This window comes from Talpa occidentalis, unplaced genomic scaffold (assembly GCF_014898055.3).
Source record: "Talpa occidentalis isolate TD23 unplaced genomic scaffold, MPIMG_talOcc4v2.1 talOcc4.14, whole genome shotgun sequence".
NCBI lineage: Eukaryota > Metazoa > Chordata > Mammalia > Eulipotyphla > Talpidae > Talpa > Talpa occidentalis.
In genome coordinates, this window is record NW_023601433.1 from 81537345 (window position 1) to 81561780 (window position 24436).

At 47.8% G+C, this 24436-nt stretch overlaps 2 protein-coding genes across 9 annotated transcripts in view; one reads left to right on the forward strand and one right to left on the reverse strand.

Moving 5' to 3' along the window:
* The window catches only part of RNFT2 (ring finger protein, transmembrane 2), a 63074-nt gene extending 46220 nt beyond the window's left edge, over positions 1-16854 (reverse strand). The window contains exons 1-8 of one of the 4 annotated variants that reach the window (XM_037511100.1): positions 16417-16736; positions 15732-15928; positions 15019-15190; positions 14448-14506; positions 10703-11181; positions 8789-8865; positions 5532-5632; positions 1910-2063 (exon numbers count right to left, since the gene is read on the reverse strand). In XM_037511100.1, coding sequence (XP_037366997.1) covers positions 1910-2063; positions 5532-5632; positions 8789-8865; positions 10703-11181; positions 14448-14506; positions 15019-15042 — 894 coding nt within the window. In that variant the 5' untranslated portion in view covers positions 15043-15190; positions 15732-15928; positions 16417-16736. Of the gene's footprint in view, positions 1-1909; positions 2064-5531; positions 5633-8788; positions 8866-10702; positions 11182-14447; positions 14507-15018; positions 15191-15731; positions 15929-16416; positions 16737-16761 lie in introns of those variants that run through there. The other 3 variants (XM_037511102.2, XM_037511099.2, XM_037511101.1) reach the window with 3 other exon arrangements.
* A 222-nt stretch (positions 16855-17076) lies between these two features.
* Positions 17077-24436, forward strand: part of SPRING1 (SREBF pathway regulator in golgi 1) — a 157519-nt gene continuing 150159 nt past the window's right edge. For all 5 annotated transcript variants that reach the window (XR_008551882.1, XM_054695312.1, XM_054695313.1 and 2 more), the window contains exon 1: positions 17077-17256. Coding sequence is in view for 4 of the 5 variants with exons in the window: in XM_054695312.1 (XP_054551287.1) it covers positions 17146-17256 (111 nt within the window). In the remaining variant the exon portion in view is untranslated. The remainder of the gene's footprint in view (positions 17257-24436) is intronic.

A 24436-nucleotide genomic window follows, 5' to 3' on the forward strand; every position in this document is an offset into this window, starting at 1 on the left:
TTGGAGTGTGGTCTTTGTCCTATGCACAGTGGGCATCCCTGGAGGGTTAATTCGGGTATAAGTGATGGGTGGGGATGAGCACATTTGTTTTCTTTAAAAAGACTATTCTGGTTGCAGGGAAGAGAATGAACTGGAGGGATCAGAGTGGGCAGATACACAGAGACTACCTTGGTCCAACAGTGGCCTGGACTAGGGTGGTGGCAGTGGAGATGTGGAGGGAGGGTGGATTCCAGAAAAACTCAGGAGGGAAACGGAACAGAACCTGGTTACCGGCTAGAAGAGCAAGGAAAGAAGAGGAAGAGTCCAAGGCAACTGCCAGGCTGCTGACCTGAGCAAGGGGACGGACGGAGATCTCAATCTCTGGGCTCCGGAATAGCAAGGAGGCCCCAGCTTCAGGGGGGAGCATGAGTTCATTCTTGGAAATCTGTCTGCTGTGTCAGTATCTGATGCTCCTCAACCCTACCCCTGCTGCAAGTGCCCCCACCTCAGGCAGCCATGTTTTATCCCAGTTGACCCTGTTTCCTCTTGATGATTGTTGACTGGGTAAGAGGTGGCACATGACCCTATGCAGCCCACTGATTGGTCACTGAACTATAAAGTGGCTGGTGCAAAACGTGAACTGGGCCAACCAGATTCCTTCTCTTATAGAAGTGAACATGTCCAAACCCCTTCTTGTTTAAGTGGAGGATCTCTCTTGAGATCACAGCATGAAGCCAAGAGTCATGGGCCTGACTGCCTGGTGGCAACTTGGCAACCTCTAGCTGTGTGGCCTTGGGCAAGTCATCAAACCTCTCTGTGCTTTCACTTCCACATCTGTGAAAATGGGATGGTAGGACTAACAGTACCCACTTCCTGGGGGTGTGGGGATGAGTCAATGAGTTAATGCATATAGAGGATGTAGAACTGTAGCCACCACATGGTAAATGCCCTGCAAGCATTTGCTGTCACACTTGTTATTTCTGGTCCTAGCGAGAACAGGCAGAAAGTGCTTCATGGTTGACCATCTGTTCCCAAGGATCATTTAGCACCAGCCATCGTGTACTCCAGTAAGGGTTCTGCCTCTCCTGCCCCTCCTGGACCCTCTGAAATCCCATAGCCAACATGCACTAAGAAGTGGGGGCTTCTGCCATGTCCCCCATGCTGGCTTCAGTCCTAGCACCTCCCCAGCCAGGTATGGCCAGGGCATGGCTCCAGCTGGGTATGGGGAGGGGCTTCTTAATACTTGAGAAAGACTGATACCCCCTGTGTCTATGTTGGTTGGGGTCTGAGTCCACTAGCAGGAGCTGGCTCACCCAGACTAGGCAGCTGATGGCTATAAGCTACTCCTGCTCAAGGCACATGACCTCTGGCCACGTAGCTCCTGGCCCCTCACTGGCTTACTGCGTCTCTCCTCCAATGGAGTGAGGCCTGAGCAGGTACTCGCGGAAGCAGACCATTCAGAAACTTCTCCCTGAGGTTCCTAGACAGCCCTAGAACATGAAGCTTGTGAGAACAGTTCTTGGTCAGGACTTCAGAGAGAGGAGATGACTGGAAATGGAGTTGATACTCAACCATGCTGACGTGAAAAAGCCCCCATAAGAAGCAGGACACAGAACATATCAATATGCTTTTCTCTTCTCTGAGGTGAAATGTAGGTGAAAAACCACATCAGGGGCAACTTTGAACAATGAAACTCAGAAAATACACTTGGAGAGCAGAGGTGTCACAAGAAGGCAGTGATAAGACAACCATGCTCAGCTTTAAGGAGTTACAAGAGGTGGATAACACATTTCCTACCTCAAGTTCTGTTTATTTTACATACTGACATCAGCTCTGTTCACAACCACTCCTTTCTCCCTTAGAAGGTACCTGGAAATCCCTGCATGATCGACGTGACTGAGTCTCCCTGGAGGCCACAGCCAGTGCCTACCTTGGACTTGACGGCCAGGATGATCTTGGGCAGGGCCACCACAAGGCACTTGAGGGCGATGGTGATGTACTTCAGCACAAAGTCTGCAATCCCCACAATCCACAGCAGGTCAAAGAAGTCCAGTGTCTCCAGGTTGGGCTTCAGGAATATGAGGCTGGGGTGGGGGGAGGAGTCAAAGAGTCAGGATGCTCCCTTAGGAGAACTGGCCTTCGCACTACTCACCCTGGGAGTCTTGGAAGCATCACCTCTAGGCAGAGTATTGAAGTGGATAGTCAGACATCTGTGTCTTAATTCTGATCTGTTACTAACTGGCTGGGTGACCTCAGATGGTATCTTGACCTCTCTGAGTCGCAGTTCCCTTGAGCATTAAATGATGAGACTGGCCTGGAGCATCACTAGTTAAGGTCCCTTCCAGTCTGATAGGTCTACAACAGGTTTCACAAGAAAAGCAAAGAGGAAGTAAGGAAGGAGGGAAGCAGGACTGGCCAACACTGTGTAACAGGGAGGACAGTGGAGAGAGGAAGGAAACTGATGTGCTAGACACTAAGCTCCTTACTTACTGTCCTGAGCAGTGAGCAATTGTTTATTCCCACCTTATAATGAGACACTGAAGTTTGGAGAAGTGAAATAAAGGTGCCCGAAATCAGGATGCATGATACACATATGCGTATTACTATCAGTCAGCCTTGAACTTGAATCTCGGCTTCTCCATTTATTGGATCCTGTGCAAATAATGTTACTTCTGTAAGCCTCAGTGTTCTCATTAATAAAATGGGAATCATTCCCTTCCTCTTGGTGTTACTAGCAGGACTGGACGAGATAATAGACATACTGCATACCCCACCATGCAGCAAAGATGATGATAAATATACTCTATGAGGGCCTCCCTGGTGGCACAAGGCATTAAGACACAGCCTATGAAGCTGTCCACAGCCACTGCAGCACGAGTTTCATCCCCAGCCAGGGAGCTGCCCACATCGCGCAGCAGACCCCTCCTGGCTCACCCGCTGCTTCCCTTAGCAGTGTATTTAGGTCAATCTGCCTGTTCTGCTCCCCACTCTGTCTCTGGTGAATCCTCTCACCCCCCGCACCTCTGGTCTGTACCCCAGATCTTGTATGCATAAATAAATAAATCTTTAAAAAAAAAAACACCTCTATGAGAAAGATTGTATTACCCCATTTTACAGATGAGGACACTGAAGCACATAGAAGAAAAGTAACATACAGAGTCCTACAGCTATTAAGGGACAGAGACAGATTTGAATCCAGGTTCCTGCCTGCCATCAGCGCTCTCAATCCTCACTCTGCAGCAGAGCTACTGGGAGTGCATTAACCTAACCCCTTTCATCCATCGGTGACCAAGTAAGTTAATCTCACACTCAATTCTGTGCTTACTTCATTGGAAACAGACAAGCAGTTCTCAAACTGGCGCAGGTCCACAGACCACACTGTGAACACCACTGTTCTCTGCCACTTCTGAGGACAATAATGTTATTCATAATAACAATAGTAGCAAAAACATCTTGGCTTTTTATAGCATCGTGGCCCTACTCTACATACTTTGGCATGCCTTAACTCATTTTGTCTTCCCAAAGACTCCACGAAGTGGGTACTATGATCATCCCATTTGGAGCTGGGGAAACTGAGTGCTGAGAGGTGGAATCACCTGCCTGTGGCAGCTCAGCTGGAAGGTGGTGCTAGGATTAGAATCAGCACCCTCTCTGTGCACCCCTCTTTTCTTTCCACTGAATTAGAGGTTCCGAAAAAGGCCAGCCCGAGTCCTACCTGCCTCTGTGGAAGCAGGAAACGGAGAGGGTGCTTTCTGAATGCTCCAACATTCCGCAATGTCATTCAATGCCATTTCAAGATGATGTCGACAGGAATAAAAAAATCCTGGCTGATGCTGAATAAAATGGTATTTGAGGACCTGGCTTCATCACACAATGCTTTGCTTAAAGTTGCAGTTTCCAAGACCCCAGCAGCCACACTCAGTGAGGACGTAGTGGACTCTGCTAGGCTGGCAGAAACAGGGGCAAACTGACATCTTGCTGTAGTATCCTCTGAACAAACTGGCTTGAAAATTTTTTTTTTTGCTTTTATTTAAAATAATCTACTTCTAATTATAATAAAAATCCTTAAAGAATTATAGCAGGGCTAATCATGCAAACAATCTCTCTGGGCAATCTCTTACACACTCCCAGCGTCCTTCTACATCCCAGTCTTGTCTCTGTGGGAGTCCTGGCCTCTAAGTTTGGGTGGCCACCCACGTTAAAATTCGGAGGGAGGTTTGCAGCCCTGAGCTCCCTTCACTGGCTCTGCTCCTGTCTTCCCTGGGGCTCTTGCAGCTCTGGTGGGTGTTGCCAACTTCTGCTTCTCTATCACTCTGATGAGTAGATACCTTCCACTTTCCACTTTTATCTCAGAAACATGCGGTAGTCACTGCTCTGGGTCTACCATCTTCATGGTTTTTCCTGCTTTTGGTTTTGGAGAAGCGTGCAAAAGTGGTTTCCCCAGAGTAACCACATAATTCACTTATTTCTAAAGTATATATGAACTTCAATGGACGGGTATATTTTACTGCCAGCTTTGCTGCTCAGTAAGCACCACCCTCCAGAGGTATAACGTCAATTATGATGTGGTAATGATGTGTCTAATGACTTAGGGTGCTCAATATTTTTTATGTACATATAACATTTGGCCGTCCAGTGGCTATAGCAAGAATTGACTTGGTCCTGAGTTCACAAAGGCGGCAAGTAAGGGAGGCTCTAAAAAGTTCTATTACTTGGCAAGGGCACAAGGTTGGTGAGTGGCAGGACTAAGACCCTCTGAGGTTGGTCATCAGACTTCAAATCCTGGGAAGACTCAAGCTTGTGGGTATGGGGTACCTATTGGGATGAAGCATCAGTTTCCTCATCTGTGAAATGGGGACATCGATACCTGCTGGGTCACTGGAACGGAAAAACGTGGTAATGGCTGTTGGCATCACTTACCAACATGCTCTAGACTGCTCACATCCATTAGGAAGAAGTCTCAGTACTGTTAATTTGCTCTGCCTCTTTTTAATCACTTTGTATCCTTCTCTTTCTGGCTGCCAGCTTGACTTGGTCCTGCTTTGATGCGGGCATAGAGGTCTGAGCCTGTGAGTGTGATCACGCCCAGAGAATGGCATGAGCTGGAAACTCATCCAACATTCTGGGAAACTCCACCTCCTACACTGTCCACCAGGACCTTGACATTCTGGGCTGGACAGCTAATGTGTGTGAGCTGCACAGTGATGCCTTGGAATGAACTCCCCAAACTGCTTTTACAGGGTGGCTCCAGAAAGTCGTGAAACTACTCACTCCTCAAAGTCCATCTTCAAAACAGATGTATGGGATCTGAAAGCTTGGCTCAGATTTCCACCCTGTGCCCTCACTGGCCAGCACTCCCCCAATTTCATACCCCTTTCCCCCTATCTTCTACTTGGCTGCTAGAAAATAGAAAATCACATATGTGGGGAACTGGAAAGCTATAGCGTGGTGCTGGCACATTGTTCCAAGTGAAGGGGTCATAGATCCCAAATCCAACAAAGAATGCCCCCACCCTTGCCATTTCCCACTAGAGGTCAGAATCCCTTGCTCACCTGTTATACAGCTGCTGGGAACTGAATGTATAGAGCACATACAGGGTGTTCCCTGCCAGAAAGGTCAAGATCCACAAGATGACCAGCACTGACCTCTTCTCCTGGAAACGAAGCAAGAGATTCATGGGGATGCTGCCAAAAACGCACATGCCAGAACATTCTGGAATATTCCTTGATAAGCAACAAACTTTTCCTTTCTCAAAACTTTGGAGGAAGCAGGGTTAATGGTGAAGGGAAGGGAGCTGACTTCTTCCCATTATGCTGGAACCCAAGGGATGATCACAGAAGAAGTGACAGAAAAGTTGAAACCTGCTTGGAGAATTATCCAGAAAGGCAGGAGAGCATGTGGTTAGCAGCATGGATTCTGGAACTGTATGGTCCAGGATCCAATCTTAGCCTATTACCTGGGGGATGACTAATCCTGGAAAAGTTATTTAAACTCTTTGTATTTTCCTTTTTTCACCTGTAAAATGGTTATATCATGTATAGGTCTCAGACTTGGGAGAATTAATGTACATGAAACACTTAGGACAGTGCTTGACATGCAGTTCATGTTAATTCACATTTCCTGTAAGGAACAAAGGCACAGAGAGGTTAAGTAACTCTGCTCAGGGCACATCTTTTTCTTTTAGATTTATTTTTATTTATTTATGCCTACAAGAACTGGGGTGTAGGTCAGAGGTACGGGGGTGGGGGAGAAGGGTGATGGGATTCACCAGAGACAGAGCGGGGAGCAGAACAGGTGGATCTACTGAAATACACTGCTGAGGGGAGCAGTGGGTGAGACAGGAGAGGTCTGCCGCGCCATGTGGGTCAGCTCCCTGGCCAGCTGGGGATCGAATTTGTTCTGCAGAGGCTGGAGATAGCTAGATAGCGCTGAGACTTTAACCCCTGTGCCACCAGGGCACATGTTTTCAGCCTCAGTGCTCTCATTTGAAAATGAGGGTTTTGGCAAGAATGAAGTCAAATGCATACAAGTAAAATGTTGTCTGCTACAGGTTCAGATTTCAGTTCCCTGAATGGTGGCACCTATTATTCAGACTTTACAATTCAGCAGTTGATACAGATCGACAGGTTGGAAACTTCTGTTCTGACTTTTTCTACCATGGTCCTCTTGGCAACTGCCCGGGTTGACAATTCAATAAAGGCAGAGCCAGGTTTACGGGATCAAATCCAAGTTCATGCACATGGCCGTTGAAGCCTTTCACAATCCATTTTCCTTTCTCCAGACTTGTTTCTGTTTAGCCCCCAGGAAAACTATCTCTGTTTGCTGTTTCCCAGCAGCTTCTTGGCCTGACAGCAAATGTAGAAAATTTCTGGAGAAAGCGCAGAGCCGGTCATGTTCCCGCCCGTGTGCCCTAGGAGACGCAGGCAGACCCCCAATGCCGCTGATTCTCAAAAGCTCATCTTTTCCTGGACCAGGGCGGCTGCATTGCTGGAATAAGATGAGGTCATAACTTTCCCCAGCGTAACCTTCCCTGCGGTTTCGGTAAATGCTCCACTGTCTGCAGACATAGCTCAGCACCCCACACACTGTTACGATGCACATTTCCATAGAGGAGACAAAATAAATGCATCTCCATCCACCCATTATTTCAGGAGCGGTCAAGGTTAACGACCCTAGAAACCACCTCCAACCAACAACCAACTGCTCTCATCAATGTGATTAATCCACGAGGCAGCCCTTTCTTACCCCAATAAATAATAGATTCCAGCTTTATCCTCTGTAAATCCCAGCCAAAGGTGGACGAGCAGGAGGACGCCTGAGAAGCCAGACTTTGAAGGACAAAGGGGGTACTTCTCCAGCAGGACAGCACGACTCCTAAACTTTATTACAGAAAATATGCACAGACAGGCACCCTATCTCCTGTGTCTGCATATGGTTCAAGGAGCTGCTAGAAGCCCGACTGTGGATCCTGGCATCAACTTGGCCCTAAAATGCAAGTCCAGGCACCGTTCAGATGCTATTACAGTTGAGCGGGACCAGGGCCCAAAGGACCCCACTGTGGAGTGGATCTACCTGCTGTTCCGACAGCAGCAGAAAGGGGTCCGCATGAAGATGAGGCTAAGGGTCAGGAAGGACCTCTGGCTCCATGCCCAGCGCTGGGCCTAAACCTGCTCGTGTGTTAAGTGGCAACTGAGCTGCCCTCCTTGCCCCATGAAGGCCCACATGCTTTTGAGCAAGCTGATGGGTGGCTGTCACGGGATCACATGCACCTGATAGAAATAGCTTGATTAAATATTTGCTAAATGCCAAGACCATTTTAAACACCTGCAATGCACGGTCTCATTTAATCTTCTCAATGAATGGCGGGAACAGTGGCTTCTCCAGAGGCAGCACCTGATGCTGAGATCCCCAAGGTATGCTTCCTGTCTGAGGGCTTGCAGGTGGATGTAGCAACTGGGATTGGAACCTGGGCTGAGCATGGGCTCCAGGATTAAAGCCTGGGTTCACATCCTCATGCCACTATACTGGCTGTGTGACCTCAGGGAAGGAACTTGTGTCTCTGACTGACTCTTTCCTATTGGGAAAATGAGATATGAATGATTTTGCTGGGATGAATCAGCAAGACGAGGTGTGCAAAGGGCATGGCTGTACTGGGCACAGGACTGAGCAGGTAGACGCGGGCATTCGGGACAATGGTGGTGCAGCTGTATGTCTCAGCAAACCTGAGGGTGGGTTGAGCTAAAAGGCTAAGTATCAGGAGAATAAGACTGGGCGGGCGCTTTGGGGGAGATGCCGTTGTTCTATCTGGGGATAGCCTGGGGTGGCAGGTAGAAGAATGGCCACCCAAAGATGTTTCCATCCTAACCCCTGCAAGCTGTGACTATGTTAGGTCACATTTGAAGGGGGAATTAAGGTTGCTAGTCAGCTGACCTAGTGATGGGGAGAATCTTCTGGATTATCCATTTGGGCCCAATATAATCACAAGGATCCCAAAAAGTGGAAGAGGGAGAGAGAAGCGGACAGTCAGAGGGGGATGTGGAAGGATGGCCACAGAAGTGCAACAGTGCCAACTGGAAGAAAATGGAAGGTGCTGCGAGCCAAAGAAGGTGGGCTTGGAAAAGGCAAGGGAAGAGATTCTCCCTACCCTCTTGAAGGAAGAGTCTTGTGGACACCTTGATCTTAGGCTAGAGAAAGCCACCCCAAACTTCCCATCTATAGAACTGATAATACATTTGTGTTGTTTTAAGCCACTTAAGCCACTAAGGTTGGGTTCATTAGTCATGGCAGCTCAACAGGCATGGAGACTCACCTTCAGAGAGACCTGCTCTCGCAGCGTGGAGTTGGCATAGGCGAAGGTGCTGGCCATCCCAATGCACACGGCAATGCCTGCAGGACAGAGGAGGGGACACCACCCGCTCAGACTCCAGGCCTGGCCCCAGGCCCACCAGGGGCCATGAGCAACATTTAAAGACACATTTCTGATCCCCAAGAATTGACAGGGTAATCACATAAGACAGAGAAAACCCCCTTTCTGGGAGACTTGGGCTGCCATGGAAATTGCTCAGAATGCTGGGCCACTCTGAGTTTAGCCTCTGACTTGGGACAGAATGGAGGCCACTGTGGGATTTTATAGAACTGGGTTAGGCGCATGGGCCGGGCAGTCTGGTGATACCTGGGGTCAGATCCAGGTTCTGCTGCCTGGTCTCTGAGACTGGGCTCATTACCCCACCTCCCTGAGCCCCAGTTTTCTCATCTATAAAACAGACAAAATAGGAACAGGACTTACTTCATAATGCTTATGAGCTCCAACTTCTAGCAGTGAGACAGTATCTGAGATACGTTATTTGTAACGAGAGCACACGCTTTCATTACACACCACACTCCATCAGGAATTAAAGTTTAACATTACAGGAGAAAAATCCTGATTGATAGACAACATGACCTCAGCAGATGGGGGAACGGAATTGAATTTGATTCCATAATTTGCCAACCTACAATTTTGGAATTCTCTGAGCCTGGCATTTCAAATCCTACTTTTTGTTGCCCGTACATAGAACTCTGCTTTTACGCAACCTCAGGGCCCTTCATGCCTGGGGTTTGGCGACTCTTTTAACTGCACATGGACTCCAGGTATTCCTCTAGCTCAATTTCCCAAAAGCTGTGATTTCTTCATCGAAAACATACAAAATAGAATGGAATAGCCCACAACCCTGCTTCTACACTCTTGGATTAAACCAAATCACCTGCCAACTGAAAAAGAAAATGGCCACACTGGACAGTAAGACTAAGTGGACAGCTGGAATGCAAAGCCAGAAGGGGTGGACACTCCAGATTTCATTTCTAGAAGTTGAAAGGGACTGACATGACAGCACCCCCAGAAGGAGAATGAGCTGAGTCGGCTGGAACTCATTAGAAAGGGGCAACTAAGAGAAGATGGCCTAGCGTCTTCAAGGACACAGTAGGTCATGAAGAAATTCCTACCACAGGATTGAAGCAGTAGCCCAGTGAGTCTGTAGGAAGCAGCGGCAACTTCTAATAACAGTAACCAGCCATGTTAATGCAGAAGCCACTTACTGAATGTCAAGTGTGTATGTCAGGCATGGCATTTATGAATTGTTATTTTACTTTCCAATGTCACAGGTAGCATTTATTGAGTACTTGCTATATGCCAGATTGTATGTCAACTACTTTACATGTATTAAAAACGAATATAAAGAACATAACCTACACTTGCATAGCACCTACTCCTGCCAGGTGCTTTACACATATTAACTCATTTAACCCCACGGCAGTCTCAGGAACTACTGCTATAACTCTCATTTAGGGATGATGGACCGAGGCGCAGAGAGGCTAAATCAAGTCCTCAGCATCACACATCTAGGCAGGGGCTGAGGTGGGGTTCAGACCCAAGCACGTGTGAACAGTTATTACATGCCACTCCCTCACACAGCTGAGTAGCTGCTATCACAGCGTGTCCCCCTTCTGTCCCACTGAACAGATGAGGAAACTGAGGCTCAGAGGTGAGTGACTTTCTGAAGTCACCTGCTGGATGGCCAGGATCTGAACTGAAGTCTGACTCAGAATCCCATATTCCTAAGCACTTTGCCCCAAGAGGGTCTCTCTACCGCCTTCTCCTGGCAGTTGGACTGAAGATCCCCTTTCTTGCGTGTTGAGGGGGCACGGGAGAGTCCCAGGTTGTAACCCTACATCTCCTGGGACTCACCGAGCTTGTGTTGGAAGCACACTTTGGCCAGGAGGATCAGGATGAAGGGCAGCCCTTTCTGGAGCCAGCAGATCACGGCCTTGAGCTCGGACAGGGCCGGGGCGGGGGTCCCGGGCTGCTCATCGCCCCCCTCCTCCGAGTGCCCACGGTGGTCGCCGCCCACGTGCTGCAGCAGTGAGCTCCCGCGGTGGCTGCTGTGGTGGAAGTGGTGATGCGGGGGGCGGTGGTGGTAGGCACCCCCCTCACCACGGCCGCCCCCTTCCTCCCGCGATGCCGGCATCTGGATGAACACGTCCCCACCGCTGGCCGCGGAGCCCAGCACCAGGCTGGACGGGAACGGGGTGGTCGGGAGGCTGCCCGCGGGGAGGCCAGATAAGCCGGAGAAGAGCGCTGGCGGGGAGGCTGCTTCTGCCTTCAGACTCTCAAAGACGCCGCCTTCATCCACACTTGCCTCAGAGCTGAGCGCTTGGCTGCGATTTCTGGACCAGCCAGGGAAGAGAAAGCCCCACCAAGTCAGCAGCACAGAAAGATGGGACCCCAGCGGAGGGGGGCGAGGGAATAACCGTATCAGTGATGTTCGGGGCTGAATTGTGCCTCCCCACATTTCTATGTTGAAACTCTAAGCCCCAGTCCCTCAGAATGGGACGGTATCTGAAGACAGGGTCTCTCCAGGTGATTACGTGAAGATGAGGTCATTTGGGCCACCCCTAGTCCAATATGACTGGTGTCATCTGGATGCTGACTCACATACACAGGGCGGATGACATGAAGACACTGGGAGGAGACCGCTGTGGGCAACCAGGGAGACACCCTCAGGAGAAACCAGCCCTGCGGACAACTTGCCCTTGGACTTGGAGCCTCCAGAGCTGGGAGAGAATGTTTTTCTATTGAAGGCCCCCAGTCCGTGGCACCTTGTCACAGAAGCCCGAGCAAACAAATACAAGTAATAAAAGTGGCAGCTTCCACCCACACCTTTAGTGAAAACAGTAGAGCCCCAAGGGCTTGGTCCTATTCCAAGGGGGCTTCCTACAGCAGTGCCTTTGCACAGGCTGTCCCCTTCCTGGGGATGTCATCCCTACCCTTACCCCATCCCAGTTTGGTAAACAAGGTCCATCCATCAGATCCCAGCTTGGTGGAGCACCCCCACCACCCCAGACAGTCCCCACTACTACTGCCCTCACCTCCCCTGCCTGGGATTGATCACATGGTCACTTTACCGCTTCTCTCTTCCTCAAGACCTGTGGGCTCTCAAACCTGGCTGCACATTAGAATCATTAGGGGGAAACTTTTCAAAAATAGAGGTACCATGGTCCTACTGTGACCAGCTGAATCAAAATATTTGGGGGTGGGCCCTGACATCCTTATCTCTTCAAAGTCCCCAGGTGGTTGTAAGGTACCGTCAGTACTGAAAACAGCCCTTCAGACTGTCCATGACATCAAATGCCATGATTATTTGTTGCTCATTGAATCTCTCCTACCCAGCATGACCCAGCACACAGCACATGCACAATAAATACTGTTTGACAGAATGAAGGAGCACATGCTGGAGGCTCTATGCAGCCCTGCAACTGTTAAACTTACTTGACCATGGAATTCCTTTTTGCCATGGAAAACCTATTAACATCTCTCAGCACACTGGTGCAACCCAGCTGGGGAGATGCTGGTCTAGAAAAGACTCGGGGTTGGCCTCCATGGCTTCATGAACTTGACCCTGGGGCAAGTAATCATAACCCCAGTGCAAGGGAGGGAACTTGAAGATGGCTATCCCCTCCCCGGCCTTCCATGGCCCATCCCTACTGGCTCCAAAAGCCCAAGAAATGTGTGGTCCTATTCCCTTGGGTTCTGGATAATAATGACGATATTAATTGTGACAACAACAACTGCCACCATGGCTATGGTCCCCAAGGGTCTTGAGCTCTTTCTGCACTCCAAGAACTGAGCTCAGAAAGCAGAGTCCTGGCAGGTGCTGGCCCATCCCATTCTATCCTGGCCCCCCAGAGGGCCTTGAAAAGCCATCCTACCCCCCCACCCCCACCCCAGAGCTCACCAGCATGCTGAGTTTCCCAGACTCAGGAGGCCTTCAGTACAACCGGGAAGACTCAACCCACCCAAGGGCTTTTTATAGTTGGTCCCCCTTCCCTTGGCCTCCCCAGTACCCAGCCGAGATTTCAGCTTAATCGGGAAAGAATATTCCTTTGGGGGAGGGGGGGTGGATCAGAGGCTGTGCCTCTAACTTAACCACTTAAGGGCTAGTGTGTGAGGCAGTCCAGGAGGAGAATGGACCCAGCTAGAGGAGGCAGCTGAAATACACAGACTTTAGTGGGGAGTGAATAGATTAGGGTCCTTCCTGGCTGTGTGACTTTAGGTTATTTACTTTCCCTCTCTGAGCTTCAGGTTCCTCTTTGGTAAAAACAGTGATAAAAGTCATCCTGACCCTGCCAGGCTACTGAGAGGCTGGTACAGAGGGTGCACTAAATACACAGCGGCTGTCGTTTTACGGCCATGGGCTCAGCCCCCAAAGATCTCCTGTCTGCTAGAGCAGACAGCAAGCAACGCTGTCATCAGAGGCTGGAGTAGCTTGCACAGGCCTGTTGATTCAATGTTGGAGGCTGTGTCTGTGTATTTTCGCACTCATTCATAAGCACCTGAGTTTTATTATCTGCCATTGATGGGTGGGGAAACAGAAGCTCAGGATGAAGTTCTTTGTCGAAGGCAGCATTAGGTGGAAAGTGCCTGGGCTGGATTTTGGCCACTGGTCTCCAACGTAAGGTCAGTAATCTACTCTGCGGAACAGACAGGCCTGATGCAAAACTTAGCCCCAGTGCTGAGGCAGGTGGACTCTCTGATTCTGCAGTCAACGTCAGGGTTGCAGGGAGCCCAGAATGGATGTGAGGGAGGGTGAGCCTGGCTGCCTGCTCCTTGGATGTCTGTGCCAGCAAGGAGGCGGGGTGGGAGGCTGTCACCACCCGGGGGTAGGTCCCACAGCGTGTTCTCTCTTGGGCTTAACTAGATAGAATTGTAGCTCATGAGTGTTTTAACTGTGTTTTCTTAGACTCTGTATTTGTATATTTGGCATCTACTAATTATAGGACCAAATTAACAGCCAAAGTTGTTTCCATCTCCCCTGAGATCCAGAGCCCATACCCCCAACCACCTCTTTCATCTAATTCTCACATAGCTAGTCACCGCCCCACCCCCAACCCCCAGAGCCAGGTACCAGACAACAGGGATCACTGCTAAAAGCCAGAGTCCACTAACATTACTCAAACTAGCCAATCCTGAACTGTTTCCCCGTTCTGCCTTGCTTTGTAGGGAAAACCTACGGTTTCCCTTCGCTCCTTACTGCCTCCTGATGAGCTGGGGTCCTTCCCCATAGGGCCCAGCGTGGTGTGGCTGCCCCCTTTCTTGGAAAATATGAGTAACAAGTCTTCTTTCAATAGTGTTAGCTCTCCATGTTTCCCCCCAGTCACGTCCATAATTAAAACCCCATGGGTACAATCCTTGAGAAAAGAGTCAAGTGGAGCTCTGGCCACACCGCTTTGAGAATAACCATAGAGACAACAGCCAGTCATCACGTGTTGAGTAGCGTAAGGCCCTTGCTGTGCAAAGCTGTTTCCAACTAGGTCTCCTTGGCTCTTCCAACAAGTTACCCCAAGAGGCCGGTATTATTTGACCTAGTTGTGGGCTGCCTCTGACCCCCTGAAGGCCAGAATCCTCAGCTATAATCAAACCCGGGGAAGCTTACCTTTCAGGTGGCACGTTATCCGTGTTGCTGCTGTGACGTCTCTGCATTTTCCTTAAAACCTGAAAGCGAATGCAGGATGTGAGCCAGGGTCCCAAAATCTCCCTACTGTCAGATTGCCCTGGGAACTGTGAGAAAGCCAACCTTGTGTCTTAGATCCCCCGAACTTGCTGACATTTTCCAAATCACACGATGATCTTTTACGCCATTCAACCCTCAACTTAACATTCCATTGCGTGAAGAAAGCATAATCACCCCACCCCACAGATAAGGATGTTGAAGACTCAGACATGGAGGACGTTCTCTCGAGAGAGGAGAAAGCAGTGAACCGTGCAGTGAAGAGGTGCTGGATGAGGGGAAGTGAGCTGTGGACCTGCAGTTAGGAGGCCCAAATTGCAGAATGACTCTGCCCTAACCTACTGTGTGACCTTGGACCAATCAGTAACTTCTCTGTGGCCTCAGCTTCCCCACTTGTTAATGGGAAGGTGGGAGTGGTGACACCCCAAGCTTCCTCCCAGCTCTCACATTTCCTGAGATGGTAATGAAGATGTCAATTCTCAGGGAGACACATTACCTGGTTTACTTTGAGGAGCCACATGGACTTCAGAACTCCATGCTGATGACCCCTGACGTGGGCACTCAGGGTTCCTGAGGGAGTGACCGCTGGCTCCCAGAGAAAGCAGGTGCCTCCCTCTTCTTCCACGGTATGCACACGGCTCAGGGACGCTTACCAGAGACTCCAAACCCTGGATAGGATAGACACTTAAGTCAGTAGTCCATGAGATGCCTTGCACCCGAGAATAAGTTTTGGGGCATCGTGAGTAGCTGTACACATATGACTCTGTCACCCCAAATCTCTGATTAGCCCCTCATTGATTTGTCTTTGGGATTATTGAGGACAGTTATGATCTTAATGTATTCTGTCCCACTGTCAAACTATCAGTCCTGCTTGGGGAATAGAAAATGTTTGAGCCTCCAATGGCTTCCATTGCAAGCAGGCTAAAATCCACTGTGTTCATGGCCTATAGGTTTTGCCTGTTGGAGGGTCACCCATTTCCAACCCCATTTTCTTCTCTAACTAGTCCCTCCAGTCACAATGACCTTTCTGTTCCTCAGACATACCCAGAGTTTTTGAACTGGCTGTTCTCTTGCCCCTGGGATGCTTTTTCCTTCTGGCTAGCTCCCTCATTCAAATGTCACTTCCTCCTAGAGGTCTTTTCTTGCCCTCCTGACCCACTGTAACACTGGCCTGTTGTAGCTTCTTCGCAGTATTTATTATTTACTTACATGTTTGTTGACTTGTTTATCATCTGTCTCCCTTTAGGATGTAAATGCCACAAAAGCAGGGATCCTGTCCCCCTGGTTCGCCCCTTTACATCTAGAACACTGGCTGGCACAGCGTAGCACACATCAAATACTTATACAATGAATAAATCATCTCTGGGTCTCTGTTACCTTTTTCTGGATCCCTTGCTCCCTTCATCCTAGAGAAGAAATAAAGGCCACAGACTTCCCATGGACAAGTTTAGCCCCCTTGAATATTTTTTTGTACCTGGAGCACAGATGGGATCTGAATCTTAGTTCAGAAGCAACCATAACTGGCTGTTAAATGACTTGCTAATCCCAACCAGCTTTCTTCAGGGGACAGCACTTGTGTCACCAAGATAAGACGACACCCCTCTCCTTGCCTTTTGGATAATCAGCTAAGAAATGGGTGACTAGTACCATCTTCACATATGGAGAAAAGCTCATTATGAAAATAATTTTCAAAAACTCACAATGCCCCTCCAACTTAATGCCCCTCCTCCCAATGATCCCTCATCACTGGCAAATCCATGGGGAAAATGAAACAGGGCCCCCAAGCTTCCATCCACCAATTTGCCACGCCTTCTAAGTCCTATGCCCAAGATGCTACTTTCTTGCTTTCGAGAGGCTTCAGGGTCTCCACGGGAAGCAGGCCGAACACAATTACCCCAACATCAAGTTCTGGAATGCATTTTTACACGTGGGAAGCATCTTAATCACTGAGTGAAACGCCTTCAACCCTCGGCTCCATGCACCATACTACATCCCTAGGAAGGATCACCCCGAGGCTTTTCGATGCAGGCGATGATTTAAACTGCGCCCCGGGCCGTTACACGACCGCCCCGAGATGCCAGCGAGAGCATCTCCGCTTCAAGTGCACGCGGAGCAGGGGGTGCCCTCGGGACACCAAGCCCGGCGCGTCTTTCATTCCTGCAATCCCCACTCAGCGCCAGACGCCCCAAGGACTTCAAGGGCAGGAGACTACATTGGGGGAAAAAGCGTTCTCTTTTACCTGCCCAGACAATTCTGCAATCACAGCGGCCTCATTCGCGTCCTTCCAAGCCAATCACTGGCGCGGCGCGGGGGTCACGTGACTTCCGAGTACTTCCGGCCTCTCCGCGGCGCGTCCCCTGGTGGCGCGGCCGGCGCTAAGACCCCGTCACAGCCGCTCGCGCCGCGCGCACGAGTGCCCGCCCCCTTCCTGAATGTCAGCCAATCAGAAGACGCCGCTCCTCAGGGACCAATAGCGAGGAGGCCGAGCGAGGCCGGGGTCACGGGGGGCGGCGCGGAGGGGCTGCCGGGAGCTGGCTGGGCCCGGGGCCGCCGGCGGCCGCGGTGGGAGATGAGGCTGCGGACCGCGTAGGGGCCATGCCGCCCGGGCCCCGGGCCTGCCGGGATGGTGAACCTGGCGGCCATGGTGTGGCGCCGGCTTCTGCGGAAGAGGTGGGTGCTCGCCCTGGTCTTCGGGCTCTCGCTCGTCTACTTCCTCACCAGCACCTTCAAGCAGGTCAGTGGCGCCCGCGCTCCCTCCCGCGTCGCCCCCCCCCCGCCGCCGGCCGCCCCGCTGCCCCCATTGGGGTCGGGGGTGCTGCCGCTGCAGCCACGGTGCCCATGTGTCTGGGGAGCGGGGCGCCTCCCGGCACGCCAGTCCCGGGGCTGAGCACGCTGCGTGGGTGCCTGGGCAAGAAGGCGCGGCCAGGCAGGCTCAGGGCTGGGACTCGAACCGGCGGCCCTGGTGATTGATTACTCTTCGAGCCACCTGCGTGCCTCCACCTGCTAGGGCTGGCGCGAAGACGGGTGTGCATTTCTCAATGCAGTCTCCCGCCGCTTCTTGGGGGGTTGGGTTGTCCTGCTTGGCCTTCCTTTAATTTGGGGGCTCATGGTCCACCTGGATGACTCAGTCGGACTCACAAGGTACCCTTTAGGTGCAGAATTTGGGTGGGATTTTCTTGTCACCTCCTCACCCTCTTAGTCTTTTTTTCCACTCGAGACTTTCTGGGAGAAAAGGCAGGGTGCTTGGTGGGAAATGATCCCCAGAGCATTAGTAAGTTTGTTTGCAAGTCCAACTTAAGCATTTAGGTTTTTAGAAAGGATGAGCCCCCAGGATGTACCCCGGGCAACTCTGGTTTGTGCTGATGTAGTTATTAAAATCTCTCCTTGTCACTCTCCTGGCTCAAATTTGTAAATGAAAAATACACAAGAGTAGAAGGTAAGTAAACCACATGGTCACCCTAGATTTAGCTGATGGGGCTGGGAAGCTATGAAAAAGGAAGACAGAGAACTGTATCCCAACTAAAACTTTGGCAAACAGACTGGGCCACTGGGTTTTCTGTGTTGTAAGCCTCTTGGATTCACTTTGAAGTGTGGGTGACACCTTGTAAGCTATAGCATGTCTGTGACTTGTGTTCTCTGCCACCTTTTTATGGCCACGTGTTGTCCCTTCGCTGTCTCATGGACCTCTGAATGTTGTTGAAGGTCAGGACTCAAACCTCTGTCTTCCCTACTCAACTGAGGTGATCTAGGTGATTCATCTAGGTTTGTTTCGATAGTCTGATTTATAACTCCGGCCTAGACCTGGCCCGATAACCCCAAATTCTTTTCTTTTAAAGATTTAATTTATTTATGCATACAAGAATTGGGGTGTAGACGAGAGGTATGGGGAGTGAGAGCAGAGTGGGGAACAGAACAGGCAGATCTACTGAAATCCACTGCTGAGGGGAACAACGGGGAGACAGGAGAGGTCTGCTGCGCCATGTGGGTCAGCTCCCTGGCTGGGGATGGAACCTGGGCTGCAGTGTCTGGAGATAGTTTGATAGTGCTGAGACTTTAACTCCTGCGCCACCAGGGAGGCCTCAACCCCAAATTCTTAAATCCCATCTTCTGCTTGATATCTCTTTGAATGTGTTGTAGGGGCTTCTTAGACTTGACAGAAACAGAGCTCTTGATTCTTACCGCTAACACTTGCTCAATCCCAGCTGTCCCAGGCTCACTGAGTAGCATTGATGTTCACTGAGTAGTCAAGCCACAAACACCAATTCCTCTTTCCTTCACTGCTCACTCCCTACATCCAAAGAATTGCCTTTGCCTCCAGAGTGTTTTCTGGATCTGTTGATGTCTCCTAATTGCCTCCCTAAATCATGCTGCCAGCTTCTCTTGTCTGGACCACTACAGCAGTCCCCTAACAGACTTCCTACCCAGCAGAGATGGTGATAATCTTTACAGCATCAATCATGGCACTTCACTGGGTTCAATTCTTTGGGTTCCTGTTGCACTGAGACAAAACTCCAGACTCCCCTCCAAGAACTCTGCCTGGTGAGTTTCCTATGTCACTTCAGGTCAGGCCACACTGGATGATAGAGTCTAAATTATCTCAGGTCCTTTTCCATAAGCCTGCTGTATTTCCTTTGTGGTCAGAATCACTAACTGAGCAGTTCTTGTTCATTTACTTGTTTATCTGTTGTCCCCTACTTTCTCGTCAAAAAAGTAATTTTCTCGAGAACCGGGGCCTTGTCTTGCTTTTGCTCAAAGGTTCCCAGTCCCTAGAATACTGCCAGGCAGTTCACCAGCACTCACATATTGGAACAAACAAGCGAGTCTTTTTAACTGGAATGACTTCTTCTCACTCTGCTCTTTCCTCATTTTTCATGTCTTGAATTTGACGCTGTTTACCATGTGACCTTCCTTACAATCTTTTAAGCCCTCCAGTGCACCTATTTGTCATTTTATTTTTTCTTACTACTGTGTATTTTTTTTAAAAAACTGATCTAGGACCATAATCAGTTTTTTTGGGGGCGGGGGCCAGAGAGGGAATGTTTGAGTCCCAAAACAGTTGGCACAATTTCTGTTTTACACATTTCTCAGATTCTGATTCCTCCATAGCTAAAGCAACACCCAGAAACATTTCAGCAATAGTCTCTGTGTCCCTTCCTGACAACCCCTGGCAACCTGTGGTCAACTTTCTGTCTGAATTTGTCTACTGTGGACATTTCATATGAATGTCTTCTGGGTCTGACTTCTTTCAGATAGAAGCCAGTGTCTTCAGGGTTTGTTCATGTTGTAGCATGTGTCAGTATTTCATGTTCATGTCTGCATACTATTGCATAGTTTGCATCTACACCATTTTATCCAGTTGATAGACATTTTTGGCTTTTATGAATAATGTTGCTGTGAATGTTGGTGTGCGAGATTTCGTTTTTGCAAGAATGTTTGCAGTTCTCTTGGTCCCAGGAGTAGAATTGGTGGCCCATGTGGTCACTCTTTAACTTTTTGAGGAACTCCCAGGCTGCTTTCATATAGTGGACCTTTAAGAAACTATACTTGTTAAGTTTTGATGTAGTATCAAAGAGAATATCCATTATTATTTGCAGAAACTATTAAAACACTCTTTCCTTTTCTGCTTACACATGTGTGAGGTAGATTTTCAAACGCCTTAACCCAAACAACATACTGCATCAGATTGAATGTAGAGGGAGCCGTGAGAATCCATAAGCTGTGTCTTCCATAAACTTAGACTGAAAGAGATTTGCGGAAATATTAAAAAAATGTAAAAATGTAAAATATAAAAAAAGAAATTTTCTTATGAAATTTCTGTATTTTCTTTTGAAAAACTTTTCCTCCCCCACAAAGCAAACTGTTGACAGTTAATGGGTTCATTGTTATTTAAATGAGTAAAAATGTATTTAGAATATTTTAAGAATATATGCTTTAATTTCTAATATAAATATCAATAACCATAGCCCTCAGAAATCTATTTATTGGGGCCTTAGTAATTTGTGATTGTATATGGAAAGGGCCCTTGGGGCCAGAAACCTGGAGCAATGCTGTCTGTTGTGGCCAGTGCTCTCCACTCCTTGTTGTGGTTTTCAATGCTACCACTCGGGAGCTAGGGGACCTGTGGCCAGTTGGCTCCATTTTGCCCAGCCTTGGGTTCTCCATCTGTAAAATGGACGTGCTGTGGAATGGATGGTGGTGGGTGGGGCTGGAGGGGAAGAATTTATTCAGAAGAGACTGAAAAAGTTTAAAGTTCCAGATGACCCTGAGCTCTGCTTCTGTGAGACCATGAACTCACAGCAGATGTGGCAGCTTTTTTGCCTAGAGAATAGTTGATTACCCTCTACTGCTTTGAATTCCTCTTTTCTTTGGCTTTCCTGTTAATTAATGCTTTGGGGGATAGTTGAAATTGTAGAGATGGGAGTGCAGGAGAAATTAGTGACATCGGTGGGGATGCCATAGGGGAAGAGGATTGGGAATGGTGAGTAGTGCCAAGTGAATTGGGCCCACTTATTTAACAAATGTTTAGTGAATAGCAGCTGTGTGCTGGGCACTGTCTGCCACACGATGAGCAACAGTGGGCAGCAAAGCAGATGAGGTCTTACCCTTCAAGCCCATGTTCTGCCGGGAGTAAGGGAGCGGTGGCAAGTCAGAAAGTTATTTCCCATGATAGCTTATGATAGGAAGGATGCAAGGTGAGGTGCAGAGTGGCCTAGCTAGGTGGGGTGTTTGAGCTGAGATGAAAGCATTTCCAGGCTTGAAGTTGCAGGGTCTGTGGAGGTCCTCTCAGAGGAGTCCATGTTTCTCCTGCTTGTTCAGGAGGAGCAGTTCCTGAAGTCTCTGCTATTTGCTTAAGTCCTGGAGAATAGACTAGCCCCTTCAGCTATAAGGAAATTGTATGTAAATTGGTGTCATGTTAGGTACTAAGTGTAATAATTCATGAGAGAGTTGCTAAGCTGTTGTTTTGTTTTTCACTGGTCAACAAGGTACATATATTTTTCGGAAAGTTTGTGAAGTTCTGCACAGGCTGAAGGAAGAAAAGGATTACCTGGAATCTCGCGGGTTAGAGGGCTCCACTGTGTGCATTTGGGCATAGTTTGTCATTTTTCATGTTGCTTTTGTATAATTTGGCATCCTCCTTCATATTTTGCCCATTTTTAAAACCTCTTCATTGAGTGCAGTTTTTATAACTAAAGTTTTCTATTTATTCTCTAACTATTAAGCATTTGGGATGCCTTCTGGCATTTATCACAACCTTATTCCCCCATCCCCTTTTTGAGATTCATAAGCACATCTTTGAATGATACAAGGACTTCTGTTTAGGTGTTTTACTACTTATGTGGGGCGTTTATCTCATCTGACCCTTAGGCTCTTCCCCTGGAAAGTAGACAGGATAGTTAGTTACTAATATAAATCCTTAAAACCAGCAGCTAAGTAACTTACATTATTAATGAAAACATTTCTGTAGCGCCTTACAACTTATGAAGAAAGTTCTGTGTGTGTGTGTATATATAATTTTTTTTTTCCTTTTTCCTCCTCCTCTTTTCTTTATACTAGAGGGTACTCCATGTGGACAGGTGCTGATTTTGGTGCATATCTCCTTTGTCAACTAACTCTTAGGGCTTTTTGAGACTGGAGAACCAGACTACCTTTACCTCTCTGTACATGCTTAAAGTGTTGTAAGAAATTGATGCTTTTGAATGGATTGTGAATGAATATGTGTATGTATAAAAGCCTAAGATTGAGACAACCTGCTAGGGTAGAGGGAGGAGTTAGGGAAAGGCTCAGAACCACTTACCCAGTGAAGGAATCCCCACAGAGCCCCTTCACACACTGCAGGACTGGACCTTCAGGAAAGCGAATGTGTGCATTCATTCATTGCAGTTGCCGTTATGTCATACACAGTCTCTTGTAATCATCCTTTTTGGTTGTACTACTCTTGCACAGTTATTTTGGCAAGGTCTCGAATATTCACGTTTGAAAACAAGGTCAAGTGCTGGGAGGATTGATTTCCTGTTTACCAGGAACAGTTGTGTGGAAGTGGTCCTTCCGGGACACACTTGTCTGTGAACTCTTGTTTTCCTTCAGGAAGAATAACAGGATAGTCTGAGAGTAGTGTTAAGAGCACTTTTAACCTTATGATGGACCCAATTTACTTTATGTTGAGTTGTCTCTTAATCGTCTTTATGGCTATTCATTTATCTAGGGTGGCACTTGGAGCTCAGTTTAGTTCGCACATAGCTGATCACGCAGGTCACTGATGTGGTCCCAGCAGAGCCAGGTGTGTGATTTTGCAGTAGTAAGCAGTGCACACCTAAGTGATTTGTTCCATATTCCCAAGGCTTCTGTGCTTCGCTCCTCTTCTTGCACTGAGGAGTGCAAATGTTATTTTTGTATAACTCATCTTGTTCCTACTAGGGCCAGTTCTTTCTTTTAAAAGAAACAAAAAGGGGGGGCAGATTAGAAATTAAAGCCACCTTGAGGGGCTATTTTACATTGAGTAAATTAAAGAACAATGTTCAGTACCTGTGTTATGGTGGTAAAGCTGTAAACGCTTCTTTAAATGCTGGTACTATCACAAGTGGTGTTTGTACCTGTTGGGAAGTTCTTGGGCACTATATAGTGTTGATTCTGTTGGGAAGTTCTTGGGCACTATATAGTGTTGATTCTGCGGCTCATAGGAATTACTACAAATTGTTCAAGAGAACAAGCAAAAACTTTACATTTTTCATGCAGTGCTTGTAACAGAAACCTGGGGTGGGCTTAAATGTTGGTCTGGAAAGGATGTGTTTACTAAATCATAGCGCATCAACATGATAGATTATTGTATAGCTTTGAAAATGTAATTATCAAGATAATGTAGGTACTTGAATTGGTTACCATGCAATTAGTGTCAAGAAGAGCTGGATGCAAAGCACCCTAATTTGTAGTAGAAATGCTGGGGTCAAAGGCTAGAAGTTAATATGCAGCCGTACATACACCTTTAAATGATGGGATTGTGGGCAGTTTTCATTTCTAATGTTGGTAAGCATGTTTTTTGTTTTTTCTTAAACTTTTAATTTTGGAATAAAAATTTACAGAAAAGCTGTAAGGATAGCAGAGCGTTCTCATCAACCCCTCACTCAGTGTCTCCTGTTAGTGATAGCCCTGTTTTTAATAGTGGTTTTTTAAATTTTATTTTAAACTTAAAATGAATTCATTTCAAAGGTAAATATAAACTTAATAATAACCTGTGTCCCTCCCATGTTAATCATCTGTAGTGTATCTTCCATACCTTTATCTTGGGTCTCACAAACCTGTATGTGTATATTATTGTAATTATCATCATAGTATAACATGTGTTAATATTGCACATTTTCTGTAACTTGCTCTTTTCACATAATACTCTTAACAGTGGTCTACAAGCCTATGTCTGTGTTAAAATCAGCTGGGCACTTAAAATTATTGATTCCCTGGTCCCATCTACTCAGTTTGGCTCAGGAACTGGAATTTGTTTTAAGGTCTGTACATAATTCACTATGTACGCGAGGTTTAAGGACTCTAGATAAATAAATACCTGTCAGTGGTGTGTAGGTTGTTTTGCATTAGCCATAATTCTTCAGGGGTTTACTTTGTCACCTTTCTGTCGTTGGGTCTCCAGGCCTTTTCTACCATTTACGCAGGCGTACCCTACACACCGGTGCTGTCTTTAGGATAGAGAATGTGTTGACTGCACAGTGCTGTCTTTAGGATAGAGAATGTGTTGACTGTACCAAAGCATATATTTCAAATATTAATCATCCTTCCCAAATTACCTCCCTAAAGAAATCTTAGCAACTATATAAACATCTTTTCCATTTTTTAAAAGTATGAAACCTTTGCCATCAAACTTTTAAGCTTAGTCCCTTTTGTTCAAATGGTGACACTTGACAGACCAT